Source organism: Ptychodera flava (assembly GCF_041260155.1).
Source record: "Ptychodera flava strain L36383 chromosome 23 unlocalized genomic scaffold, AS_Pfla_20210202 Scaffold_23__1_contigs__length_28996876_pilon, whole genome shotgun sequence".
NCBI lineage: Eukaryota > Metazoa > Hemichordata > Enteropneusta > Ptychoderidae > Ptychodera > Ptychodera flava.
In genome coordinates, this window is record NW_027248277.1 from 26014476 (window position 1) to 26029744 (window position 15269).

The 15269-nt window shown below is 36.0% G+C and overlaps 1 protein-coding gene across 1 annotated transcript in view; it reads left to right on the top strand.

The window, feature by feature from the left end:
• LOC139123878 (receptor-interacting serine/threonine-protein kinase 4-like) overlaps window positions 1–15269 on the top strand; it is a 30553-nt gene that overhangs the window by 11693 nt on the left and 3591 nt on the right. Inside the window, exons 4-8 of the mRNA XM_070690030.1 lie at window positions 7477–7578; window positions 9164–9262; window positions 13107–13205; window positions 13815–13913; window positions 14505–14612. Coding sequence (XP_070546131.1) covers window positions 7477–7578; window positions 9164–9262; window positions 13107–13205; window positions 13815–13913; window positions 14505–14594 — 489 coding nt within the window. The 3' untranslated portion in view covers window positions 14595–14612. The remainder of the gene's footprint in view (window positions 1–7476; window positions 7579–9163; window positions 9263–13106; window positions 13206–13814; window positions 13914–14504; window positions 14613–15269) is intronic.

Genomic DNA, 15269 nt, shown 5'->3' on the forward strand with positions numbered 1-15269 from the left:
CATGAGAAATGAAAAGACTCAGATGATTCTACCAATGCTTAATTAAATTTAATTGTGTATTGAACACTCCTGCATTGATAACACGTTGATTAACACTTTCACACAATGCATCTTGTTATAGCAGTAATGTTGTGCACATAGTTAAAGGTACATGTTCAATATGCTACTAAGGTGTTTTGGTAAATTGAACATACTGAATTTTTCATGTATATATCTGTAAGGTTGCATTATGTTAGTGTATGTTCAGAGACAATTAGTATGCAGTTTTCAGACTCTCAGAGATCGCGTTAACGCAAATATATGCGTATATTACGCATAGAAAAAAAAATTACGCAAAATTACTAGCGGCATGCGTACACGTGTACGCACAAGTTTGACGAAGCTGATCAGTTACGCTGTCGCTAAGCGACCACCCTGCCATCACCCTGTTAGTTGTTTTGACTAACTTTGGAGACACTAGACAGTGCGCAAAACTTGACACGACTGTCACTCAGAGATGTCGCGTAGCAACGCTATTCATATAGCTTTCATGAACAGGGCAAACACGTGCAATGGACTTGAAAATTTGCATTTCGTGAAACAATGTATCGAAAATTACTGAAGTGGCGCATTGTTCCCACGGCACATGGCAGATTAACCCGAGAGCAGCATCAGTTGCGTATAGCTTGTAGTTGTACAAACATGCAGCGTCAAATTTCCCAATACTTTTCTGATATTTCTGGTAAGCGAGCCAGGGAAAGTGATGGCAATCAACCTCCCCAGGCCGACAGCAGCACTACAACAACAGACTGCTCTGGGAGGTCGTCTGATAAAATGGATCCTGCTGTGGCCTCCACGTCGAGCGATGTTTTGGGCAATGCCGATGTCGAAACGCGGGACAGTACGGAAAGCGAAAAAACTCATCCAGAGAAGAGGTCTAAGATCGCTAGGCAGAAAATATACAGGGCAGATTGGGAGATTGAATTTACTTGGTTACGGGCTGAAAACACAAAAGGCAAAAGTAACACCGTAATGTTTTGTAAACTGTGTGAAAAACGGGGCGAAAACAATGCTTTTACCAAAGGTTGTGGAGACCTACAAAAATCTGCCCTAAAACGACACGTGGACAGCCCCGGACATAGGAGAGCGATATATAGTGAAAGGAGTAGTCAGAATCTACTTCACTCCGCCGTTCAAGCCAGCAAAAGACAGACATACGAAACTCGTAGAGCTATATTCCGCACAGTATATTTTTTATCAAAGCAGGAGTTGCCTAATGACGTTTACGAGGGACTTATTCGCTTACAGCAAGAAAACGGCTGCCAAGCTTTCACGTCAAAAGATTGTGCAATTCCAACACACCACACAAACGTCACCGAAATGCAGGCAGCAATCGCAGACACAATACGCGAGGATATAAAAGTCAAAATACAGGAAAGTCCGTATGTCGGAATGCTTGTAGATGAAACGGTGAACATCACTGTGTTCAAGAAATTGATTGTATTCTTTAGAGTGTTGAATAAGAACGGAAAAGCCGAAACTATTTTTGGAGGAAATTACACAGTGCAGAGTGGTGATGCCGAGACAATATTTAATAAGATTGAAGAAGTTATGAACGAAAAAGGCATTGAAGCAAGGCGGTTGGTAGGCCTAGGCTCCGACGGCGCGAGCGTGATGATGGGACGACTCAGCGGCGTTGGCGTGCGTTTGAAGCAGACATCTCCTTTCTGTATTCACGTACATTGTGTCGCTCACCGTATAGCACTAGCAGCCTCGGGTGCAGCTAAACAAACCGACAAAGTTCGGGACTTTCGGGATACGGCAAACAGTATATTTCATTTCTTTCAACATTCGGCAGCGCGATATGGTCGATTACGCGAACTTACTGAAGCCATGTCTGACGACGATTTTACGAGTCTCAAGGAGCCGTGTACAGTACGATGGCTTTCCTTGTCACGATGTGTTTCTAGTTTAGACAAAACCTGGAATATTTTGTGTCTGGAACTTGGAGAAGAATCGGCCCGAAAAAACGCCAAAGCTGAAGGCCTGCAGCGAATAATTCAAACATTTTCATTTGTTGCGACGATGAAAATGCTCCGGGATGTATTGCCCATTGTTGACAGACTCAATCTCATATTTCAGCGAGAGGACGTCAACTTGTCAACTATTCGTCCTATGGTCGAATCCACCGTAAGAGAGCTTAAACGACTTCGAGACACAGAATTTAGCGGTGACAGCGAAAGGGAATTCATTGGAAATTTTGATGCTGCGGCGAAGACGTATTTAGGAATTTCGCTAAGTTACTGCGCGCAGGTAAATATCAATGCTCATGCGACAACACGGGTCAAGTTCATTCAACATCTCATTGACAATTTACGCGGTCGCTTTTCCGATGAAGACCTGTCTTTATTGGCAAGCTTCGACGCGGTATTGAATGCCAGCAAATATCCCAGAGTCGACAGATTGCTTGATGAACATGGCGTTGAATCCTTACAAGTACTGGCCGATTTTTTTGGCAACGAGCATGTCGGCGATCCGCTCATCGATGTTGATTCTTTGCGTCAGAACTTCCGGCAAATGAAGTTTACCTTACGCGGGCACGGACACCCAAACTTTGATGAAACCTGCAGGTTACTAATAACGGAATACCGTGACGTGTACCCAGCGTTTGCATCACTGGCTTCAGCTGCACTAGTTGTTCCGGTAACTAGTGTGCCATGTGAGCGTGGGTTTTCAACTCAAAACCGAATAAAAAACTCACGACGATCTCGTCTGAATGAAAAACACGTTGATGACCTTATGCTAATATCAATGCATGGTGGCAGTACAGAGCATTTCAACTTTGAACGCGCAATCGCCTTGTATCGTGAAAAGAAAGATCGCCGCAAATTTTAAATGAACACAGAAACACTTCAGTCAACGTGAGTGACTATAGCCTATACAGTGTACTTTATTTTGTTACAGTGTGTATTGAGATGAGATAAGCTATTTTTTACGTTACGCATGAAATTTTACTTCTACGCATTTTCAAGGGCACGATGCGTGCAATGTACGCAGAGTAAAAAAATCTAGCGCGATCACTGACTCTGGGTACAAGAGTGGCATCATGTGTGCATCACTCAGTTGATATTGGAAATGCTCTCTCATGGCAAGATGCCGTTGGAATCACTCAGTATTTGTACTATCATGATTGCTGAAATTGGATATAGCAAGCCATATGACAACTGCTGACTCCAACATTGCCTGTTCTCAACTATTATTACCAGCAATTATGCCTGTGTGAAAACTATTCTGTGAAGCCCATGTCCTATCTGAAAGCGCTTTCAGTCAGTCGCCATTGACGACAGAGAACATTGTATCAATTTATTTTCATTATAATAGCAATCGAAATCTGCACACACGTGTTGCTCGTGTGTTAAGGTCACATCGGGAATATTTCCACGATCACCCCTACATTGACTTATATGCCAATAACGGCAACGTCTTAGTTGGTTTCTTGTACTAATATCGACAATACTTTTTTAAATTTAAGTGATACTTTTATATTTCAGCATATTTTAGCGCACATTAGCCCCGGATTTAGCAAAGTTTGGCGTCACTGTGAGCTTGGAATGACATGCGAGCGTGCAAGACAACACTGTACCAATTTTCGATAAAAGAATATTGATCGATAATGTTCACTACACGATTACAGTGGAGACTCTGCACTGTGTTGGCCTCTGTTCTGTAATTTTTTCCTTTTTACTGCAATTTTCATCGTTCATATTCACCCAAATTTCGTATACATTAAAACAGGAGACAGGTATCTGGTCTGTACGACTTACGGGACGCTGACTGACTAAAATGAGTCAATTTCAGACCTTTGTTCTGCATAAACGCTGTCCGATCGCCATTTTATTAGGGACAGGAGTATATTTCAGTGATTGGAATATATTCCATGCAAATAACATGTTTTTTCACGAAATTCAAAAATTTAAAACCATAGAAATTTGCATGTCAATCAAAGGATTGAAGAATTTGAACCAGGGAGAAGGTTGCAACGTGTTCAGTACATTCGACGCCATTGTTTTCAATGGGAACTCGAGCTTATTCGCCCTGATGATTCAGTAAAAATTACATTGTTATAATGGATTGGCTAGTTGGTCTAATTTTGGGAGTCATCATCAACAAAGGTATAAATGTGTTTGCGTGTGTGTGTGATTTTTCTTAACCACTGGAGAGGTTTGTTGTGATGATTTTTTCCCAAAAGTTTAACTATTAAGATAACATGGCATTGGTGTTTAAAACCTTGTAAATGTTGCTTGATCAACCAAAATCCAAACGTTTTGTCATGTTCATATTTCTGCGTATCAAAACAACTAAAATGTCTACACGATAAAATACCAGAAACAATGCATGTGTAGATCGAAATGTATGTTTGCTCTATTTGTGGCAACTTTCATTGATCACGGACAAATTTCAGACTTTAGCATATTTGAAGTCATTTCTATTAGACAACATATGAGTATGTCAAAGTGCACAGTCCTTATTATTAGACTTGTGTCATGTAAGTTGATTTTTCTCTGCGAAATATTTTTTCAAAATACCCTCTGAGGCTCTCTTGTCACTTTTGTCAACTCAGTGAGGACTAGTGATATCTATTTTCTCATCACGTGACATATTCTAGCAAATTTTCAGTTGATCCCATGACAGTTATAGCTGCACAGTGATTTCTTCATGTTAATAATACTTTACAATTTCACCACTGAATTGAAAAAAATACTAAATAGAGGTAATAATGCAAACAATCACATTTATTAAAAAGTTATATGATTTTTAATTGATTTATGCCATGATCTTACTGCTTGAGGCAATATAAATTATTTATCCTATCCTATCCTAAGTGAATTAGGAGTAGGTCGATATCAACTTTATGCCACACTGACAGCCAACAAGGGTGGACTGCGGTTTCTAGTTAGCTTACAACTAGTTGAGTTGTACTTGAAGGAAATTTTTAGGCTAAGTGTTTTTTATATCGGCATGTTGAATAGCCCATATGTTGAAAAGATCAAATCAATGTTAAATTTAGTGACCTGAGAACAATAAGATGTGAATTAATAATATGTTCTATTCAGCTTGATTATAGACACTCCATTTAGAGTTGACATATGTCAACTTTTTCTGGTAATCATAATTGCCTCCCAAATTGCAGTCCCCACATGGCAATGGGAAACTTTGCTTGAATATAACTCATAAATCCTTCATTCTATTTCCCTTTACTATATCAATTGTATCATTTGTTGAAATATCAGGTTTTAACTCCTGGAGTATATAAGCACTGAATTCTGGCCCAAAGCTGTAGACTTTAAGGTAAAATCTGCCTATTATGCAGTAACTGCATACAAATGCCTATTAACAATGCTGTATGAGGGTACTTATCTGATCCCAAAGGGATGACCCCATAAATTCCTCAAATAAACTGGAACACTTTTTGTCAGTAAAGGTTAAGCCAGTATTGAGTGAGGAATTCTGATAGGTGGCACTTAAATATAGTGAAAATGGCCCATAACTATACAGTTAATGGAAAAAACTGTAATTTCTCATCAAATAAACTCTAATTTCTCATCTTCTTTTATCATAGACGTGCCATAAGAAAATGTATTGTTGAGTCTATCACATCAAAGGATTTTGAATGGTTATATGTAATCTCATTGGAGTACAATATAATGTACCTGTTATATTTGTGACCATGGCGAATACTTTTACTTTTTGTCACTCTGGGTAAATGTGAAATCTATGGTCACAGCATACTGTCAGTGTGCATGAATATGTAATCATGTTGTGTTCTTTCACTTGGTGGAGCTAGTAAGTGACTTAACCTCCTTGTATCTATACTCAATGCATATTACTGAATTCCATTGTATGTACCAACTTTATTATGTATTAAGACTGTTTATTGCACCACACTGTGCACTGCAAAGGCTCATCAAACCGTCCTCAATGTGTGCAATCACTGTAGACATGACAGACACTTCAAAGATATTTGGATCTTAGGTTCCAAGGAAGAGCCATAATTTGGTTAACTTTGAAGTGAAGGTTTCTGGAGACATTTCTTATTTTAATAACGTGTCATATTCATCTTTTCAAAAATAAGTAGCAGATAAGCACTACTTATCTTAGCAAATGGTCACCATCACACTTTGTTAGAAAACACTGCCATATACGGTATGGAATGTTCAATCTACTTAATATAACATATTGAAATGAAAAACAGATGTTCGATATCCATTACCTAATATATTGATGACAGTACTTGCAAGTAGAAATAAAACAGTAAACTAAAGGGTCATTAGGTTCATGGAGAAGAAACTTTTATTCCATTTCTTTTGTGTATGTACCAGTAGAGCCAGAATATCTACAAAATGTATGGATATATTTCTTCATTTTATCAGTTCAAAGACTGGTGGTGCCTAACCACTTCTTTTTGAAATTTGTTTTTTACCAAAAGTCCATCTTGGTAATGCTTCTCACCAAAGCTGCTTGACTATGTCATTATAAGTCCCCTTACTTAGAATTGCATTGAGCTGATGGCATTGTAAACATGATATTATCACAACAACCATCAGAGATTTAGCCTCTTAGCCTCATCATCAACTTGTACTTTGATTGACACAAAATCAACTTGTAAATCTAAAAGGAGGACAAAGGTACATTTTCTGTTTAAAAGAAATTTAAATTGAATAATACCTAAAAATTACACCACTGCCCCTTTAAGGTTTTTACGTTTGAGATGTGATCTGTTCAGTGTTTTTAATGAGAACTGTATAAGTCTTTCAAGGGGAGGGGGTACTGTTTTCTTTTTATTATTTACACTCATGAACAATCACTTTGATTCTTGTAACTAATTCATTCAAGTATTTGGATTAAGGATATGGACACAATCTTTGAAATCATGGCAATATACAAATGTTTTTAAGTTAATGTAACTTATTTTTTACGAGCTTTCTTGACAACTTGTGACATGGTTCAATCACCTGAGGTCAATTTTAAATGAAACTTTGTACACCTGAAAGGATGAAGCACAACATGTACTTCTCAAAAATGTAATGATTTTGATATCAGACTGCGTTGTGTATGCAAACAATTTATAAATAATTTTTGTTACCTGTTCAAAACCACTTCTGATCAACATATTAAATTTCAATTTTTTTGCTCAGAATATGAGTCATACATAATTTGAAAATCAAATCAGAAAAAAAACGATGAATGTCGGTTAGTTAAGATCCACTAAAGCTCTGTCTTTCTTGAGTTTGGTGGCATTATGTTCGTTCATCACCTTAAAATAATTTATTACCAATGCCCTACTCTGTTACACAACACATTCACCCTGCCTGATAAAAAATATTGAGTTCAATGAATATTTGTTTCAATGCAATCTTTCATGTATGTAAACAATTTCTTTAACAGTTACTTTTACAGGGATTAATTATCATCAATGATTTTTCATTTCACTTGTAGGATAATTCAATGCCAGTGCATCTTGCTGCTTTGAAAGGACACCTTGATATTGTGAAGTATTTTATTGAAACTCTTGGTATTGACAAAGAAGTCAAAGGACAGGTATGTAAATATTCATTGATATCATTGATTTTTTTTTTAGAAAATGCTTTGGTAATTCTATCCCATTATATGACCATCTTAAATATTTGAACACCTAATTTTACAAAACAATCTTAACCTTTTCAAGTCAATGATACCTATATTTTCTGTACATGAAATGCTTAGATTTTGTAAGAAGTTTTGTTTCTTATTTTGTGATATGTAGATGAGAATAATATAACTGTCTGGCTGTCTATCTGCCAGCCTGTCTGTCTGACTGTCTATCTGTCGGCCTGTCTGTCTGACTCTGTCTGTCGGCCTGTCTGCATGACTGTCTATCTGTCGGCCTGTGTGCATGTAGTGTGTGTTGGTGTGTGCGTATTGATAGGTCGATGGATGTCCGTCCACTGCAGTTCAATGTATTCATCATGGCGCTGCAAACATCTGGCCTTCAATTAGTCTATGGGTTATGTAAACATGGCCTAAGGCCTCTGAGGATCTCTAATCTGTAGAACAACATTGTGTCTAAAAGCCATTAAGAGAATGATATCAAAGAACTTCATTTCAAGATGCATTTGGTTTCGTCATGTGAATTAAAGGCTGCACGATCATTGTATTTTGTGAACAAGTGTTTCCACAATTACAAAACATTGGTATCCCTATTTTATAAAACATGTGCAGTTTAAATTTGTTTGAGTTGTGAGGAAGCATGACCCAAATGATTGTTTTACTATTATCATGCATGCTCCCCTACCACCTCCAGAACTTTCAAATCCACCACCCAGAATTCTTCCATGCAGCCACCCTAGGTATTTCTGAATGCAGGCGAAGTATTACATGCTCTTTGGTTTTTTCCAACACAACATGAATTGCCAAGTTTCATAAAGTTTCAGACTGAATTAGCTTGATATAAGCAGTGGTCTTAGCCTCATCAACAATTGACAGTGATCAACACAGGACTATAGTGTATGACAATGAGTTTAAATGTCAAAAGCATTTTTCAGTCCCAGCAAGACCTGCTAAATTCAAATATTAAATGTACTTATAGTCTTTACTGATTTTAATATTTGGAACGCAAGTTGAGTGATAATTAAGATAATATGAAATTAAAGATATATCATTCAAGGTGTTGACGGAAACATAACCTTGTTTGCTCAAACTTGACATAAATGCAACTGAAAAAGCTGACAATAATATCAAAACATGATGGCTGCAGGAAGTCACAGCAAAACGAACATAGCGCCTATATTTTTTGAAACAGATATGAGCTGTTTCAAGTTTAGCTGTTATGAAAACAAACCAAAGTTACATCTCTCATGAACTAAATATATGTATGTCTACAGTACATTCAGATCAGACATTTATGCCTCACTTGGATGACATTCTTGTTTTTGTTGAAATTGACCTGCATTAGAATGCAATGATTGATCTATGCTGATGTCTATCACACCAAGACCATTAATTTGACATATTTTAAGTATTCAATATATTCCCTCCCTAAAATCTAGTCTGTGAACTTTGACCTACCAACATTTGTATTTTAACGTTTATATATATATATATATCAATAAAACAAGTGTCTAATTGTTTAACTATTCAATTATAGAACAACAAAACACCTCTGATATATGCTGCTGAGGGTGGTCACAGTGAAGTGGTAAAATATCTACTTGGTATCGGTGCTGACATTGAAGCTGTTACATCAGTAAGTGTTTGACAAGATATCATCGAATATTCAGTTCGTTACCTTTGATATTTTAAGGTAAATGTTTAATATTATGCTGATTGCAGATGTGTCAAATTGAAATGTAACATTTACAGCTAAAACCAAACCTATGGATTGTGTTAAATTGTTAAGCCTGGCTATATCAGTCAAGTATAAGGGAATTTGTCTACATTGCAACACCATTGCAGTGTGGTAGCATGACAATCACAGGGAAATCAATGATAAAGTGGTGCCGCATCATGGCAGATATGTGTGACACCATCTATGCCAGAATCACAGTGAATCAAACAAGTATTTTATATGCATCACTTTTAGTTCGTAAATAAATTAATTAAAACTGGTTATGAGATGTTGTGTGGGTCAAAGACAGAGAGTTAATTATGAATTGTAGCAGTAATTAAAATCCTAATAACAACGATATTTGCATGTTAATGCTTTCAAATACCAGCCCCAATGTCAGATAAAATATGTGAGCTGTAGTTGACATGTAAGCAAAAAGTTTGATCACATCTTACTTAGAAAACGAATGTACGCCGATTCATCCTGGAAAAACAAAGATTTTCCTATATTAGAAATATGTTGAATTAGTCAACAGTGTGGAACATCCTACAGTCAGCATTTTGTAAACAAGCTGATGACTGGTATAGCCACCTTTCATAATTAGTAGGGCAGAAACTGACATCAAAGTTTACATTACATAAATATTAACTAATTAACTGTTAGTCATTTCAATATTAACCAATTCAGTCGACTTAGGAAAAGAATTAAAATAATCAAAAACCTGTTGTTTTTATTGTTTATTACAAATCATCAAATAGTCTTTCCTATGTGTGACACAAATAATCTTTCAAAACTCTCATTGAGCTGACAGTTGCTAAGTCTAATAAATTTTTTACAATGCAGATAGCGGTCTTTTGTCTTAACAAATTGCCAGAACAATTTGACTGTTTCATGATTATAGTACATAAATACTATTATTCCAGTTCTAATATGCTATTGCATTTGGTTCCTGGAGTAGAAGATCAAATATTTGTCACATGACTTTGTTAACACCAGAAATTGATGACTTAACTTTGGCTAAGGGGACCTCCGGAATATGTGTACATTTGTAAATGAATTCTAGGCTGAGGTTGTAATAGAAATTGCAGTCTGAACTGAATCACATACATCTAAACTCATCATTTTAAAATACTCGATTTTAGGAAGGCCATTGCTTTTAGGAGTTCCTTCAAGGAATTTTACATCAATGACTAAACTACTCTCAAAACCAACATTGCTTCGTTCTTTCCACTTTTGATAACTTTCATTCACAAATTTTGATAGTTTTCATTCAAAGGACCCTACCTTTCAATTTCAAAGCAAAACTGAGGAAATGTGCTTCTGGATAATTTGCATACTGTCAGTAATATCACTGTAAACTTGTCAATGTCTCATAAAACACTGGTTTGGAATAATTGATTGAGTTTTGATTAACACTATGAATACAATGCATCTGTATAGCACTTAGTGTGTCTTTGGCATCCTAACCAAGGATAAGGTGCATTATCAGAGTCCATATGAACTCAGCTCCATCTGTTTAATTATTTGTATAAATCTTTGAGTTGACCATCATATGTAAATCTACATCCATAGTGTAAAGGACATTTACTTAGCATCACATCACCTTTGCTTGTCCTGCATGGAAATGTACAGTGCACTGATCTGTTTTCAGATAAGTTTACTGATAATATAAGCATTTGTGACATCTTACACACATCAAGGGATTGAACTTTTTCATTAGGGTTTGGGTAAGATGATTATGATGGTAAAATATTTCTGAGTGTTACTTCAAATTTTTTTGTCTGCTTTGGCCAAGGCAAGGTGTTTGGTCAAAAAACAAATGAGCATAACACTGCCACATCATACAATATGATATTATAACAAGAACAACTACTCAAGTGCAGATGATGAGCCAAGAGACAGTAGGTGATATTGTAAGCATGTCAACTATTGAATGCATACATTCATTATTTGGCTTGTGTTGTGATTTTTAGAAATGTTCTTTCAGTCACTGTGCATTGAAAATATAAATTGTACCACCCTTTGTGCTATGCAAGGAACAACTAAAATTTTCTTTGACACTCTCAAATGTTGAAAGTGGAGAAATACTCATTTTAGGTCTGATAGTATCAAGAAGAGCCATGTTATAATTTTCTATCTTTGAAAACTATACAGAACATAACAAATCATGTACACTACTGTTTTCAAAGAAGAATTGGTTAATCAGCTTTTATGTATTGTCTTTGTATTGTTTCAGCGAATGTGTGGTAATATTATTTTAGCACACTTTTGTAAAGTTTAAGCCTGTTATATTATCTTTGTATGTATATTTTGGAGGCAATTTTGTTATAGCAGTGTTTCCAAATATGAACACAGGACATTACATTTATGTTATGTCAATAGTATCTCTTCACCTTCCTTTTTTCTGGTTTATCTGTTATTCATCTATTGTGTACACCATGTTGTTCGTAACCATGTATGAACAAAATTTTTAAAATGTGGGCTCATCAAAATATTGCCATCTCTGGTTTCTTGCCATGAAAAATCATCTAGGTTGTAGTTATAGCACTGCTGTCATTGATGGCGAGCTTATATGATAAATGGATGTGTGCACGGCATCTGTCATCTGGAATCCAGTAACTTTTAAATTTAAGCTTCTTGTTCAAATGGCAAGTTTGATTCCTTTAATATTTGCAGTAAAGGTTTCAAGAGATAACTTTAATCAGATTTGTTCAAATTGTGATGAAATATGCAAATGTATATTTTTTAGGCTAGTTTTGCTATTTTTCTAGAAAAAATCTCCTCCCTGAAACCTGGTCTGAGAACTTTAATATTCGGTGTACAGGTCTCTAGGGATGACCCTACTTAGATTTCTTTAAACTGTGATAAAATGTGAAAATGTATATTTATGTCATTTTTGGTCAAAACATATTTAAAAATCATTTTCTTCAATACTGCTGGTCAAACAGATTTGAAATTTGGGAAGTCGATTTCATAAGGGCTAAATTATTTCAGATTTGTTCATTTGTGCAGAAATGTGCAAATTTTTATTTTTTAAGGCATCTTTTGTTGGTTTTGGTCATTTTTGACCAAAACCGCTTGCATGATAGCTTTACTATTCAGTACTTCATAGGGATGATGAAAATATGATATATTCAAAGTACGATGAAATCTAAAATTTTGTATTTTTTAGCATGTTTATCTATTTCTGTCAAAAAATTGTTTCTCAAAAATTACTCGTCTAATAGTTTTCGATATTTAGTATACAGGTTCCTATTGATTAACTGAATAGATATACGGATTAAGGATGATATCTGCAAACTTCAGTAAAATGTAGAAAGGTAAAAGCAAGGCTCTTTTTTCTTGCAAAGTAAAAATTCTTCTTTATCGACTCAAAACTTATTCAGATTTATCTTCTCAACCAGGCCCTTTTTATAGAGTTCAAGATAAAGTTACCTAGTTTTCTGTGAAGTTTACTTTTCTACACTACATTATATATAAATTCCTTTGATGAGAAAACATTTTTGAGAGGTGATTTGTAAAATGTTTAATAAGTTTACCCAATTATGTTCTGAATCATAATGAATGAAATATATTAAGTAGTAATTGCCCTGATATGGTAGCTTGTAGAGATTTATTCTCTTCGTATGTACAAAAGTACTCCAATCTGGGCACCAAGAAAAGGCCTTATAGATATCGGGAGGATTCAGATCAATACTGGTGCAATCAAAGATGTATGTTGATTAAGATATACTAGCTTATTCTTTGTTTACCTTTCCCCTAGTACAAGGATGCTCCTCTAATGTGGGCAGCAATGAAGGGCCATCCAGATGTGGTGAAGATTCTTATTGATGCTGGCGCAAACAAAGAGGCATGTAATCTGGTAAGTCACTATATAACGTACACAGTACGATGTACGTGGGAAAAATGTACTATTTAATGCAAAGTTTGGTGTAACTTTTTTTTTAATTTTTCTTATCCGTGATACCTGCATTGAAATAAAATGTATGTTACTGATAGCATGCTTTTCTGCTAAGCTAAATTACTTATAAACAAAAAAGCATTTTTGTTTAATTCTTTACTGTCATTCTCGTCAACAAATATCACCACTGTATCTTTGTCACACTACGTTGGTCTGATTTTGAATGTATGAAAATTAGCATGACCGTCATATTGAGGTAATATGCACATCTTGTGAATACTCAAACATACGTAGTCAAGTGATAGAATTTCAGTGTGAATGCTACTGAACGCTTAGGGGCGTGGTAAAATCATTCTGAAACATATGAATGTTGATTATATATAACATGTTGTTGTTGTTGTTATAGCGGAATTGTATGCCGTGAAGACACAATTTGTTAATGTGATGTTCCTACTCCAGACCTACCAATTATGTCATGAATCTAGTCAGGGAAACATATGTTGTGTTTACACAATAAAAAGAAATTAATTATGACCAGTAGCTAATTCACTTTGTTTCCTTTTCCCCTAGAACAAAGATACTCCTCTAACCTTGGCAGCAAGAGAAGGGCGGTTTGATGTGGTAAGGATTCTGATTGATGCCGGTGCAAACAGAGGGGCATGTAATCAGGTAAGCTAGGAGATGTTTGGTGAATAATGTACACGAGATACATGGGATACACTGTACGTAGATTTAATGCAACGTTTGGTGTTAGGAGGGGCTTTCCTTTTCTTTTTCAATTTATGATATTTGCAATAAAATGTTTGCTACTGGTAGTACTCTTTTACTACAAGAAATAAATTGAATGAATAAAAGAAAAAGAAAAACTCCCTTGAATTCTTATGGTCAATCTTCTTAACAAATATTTCCACTGTATGTAATTTACACTACATTAATCAGACTGTGAAATTTTAAATTAACGTGAAGAATGTATTAAAATCTGAATTAATTCATGTTCAGCTAATATGCAAATCTTTTGAACGCCCAAGTGTATAGTGATACTGCATTTGCAGTGTGGATGCTACAGAACACTAGGGATGTGGAAAAAATCCATGTTGAAATATTCTAAGATTGTGTAATGTATAATATACCGGTATATTTCTTAACGTCAACATTACTGACATAACATGAAGTTATGTTTACATTCATTGTTAGAACTTTTACCACCTTGTTACTCAGCTTGTTTTTCCATAGTACATTCCTATTTCCCTTTATTCACAGGATGGAAAGACAGCACTTAAATGGGCTCTTGATAATGGTCATACTGAGGTGTCAAAGCTGTTGACAGATGCAAGTACACCGACAAAGTAAATTAATTAATCTAAGTAGGTGAGCATCCATCCATCCATACATAAGAATGTTTATTAGTCCCCACGGACACCGTCCGGGGGGACTTATAGGTTTGGTCATGTCCGTGCGTGCGTGCGTCCGTCCGTCCGTCCGTCCGTCCGTTCACGCAGATATCTCAGACATGCCCAGGTCAATTTCTTTCAAACTTTGCACAAGGATAGTTCCCTACCCCATACAGATGCACGTCGATTTGTTTCACAATGCGATCAATTTTGGCCGTGTTAGAGGACTTTTAGTTTTCACCTCCATAGACTCCCATGTATAAGGCATTCTCCATAGACTCCCATGTATAAGGCAGTCCATAGACTCCCATGTATAAGGCAGTCCATAGACTCCTATGTATAAGGCAGTCCATAGACTCCCATGTATAAGGCAGTCTCCATAGACTCCCATGTATAAGGCAGTCCATAGACTCCCATGTATAAGGCAGTCCATAGACTCCCATGTATAAGGCCAAGAAAAATAAAAATTTAGTTTCTCATCGTATTCATATTGCAAAAAGGATGCAGTGACACAGTTTTTAGTCCCCACAGATGAAGTCCAGGGGGCTTATAGATTGGGTCATGTCCGTTCGTGAGTCCATCTGTGAGTCCATCCGTTCATGCAGATATCTCAGATATTTTGACAAAATGTCAC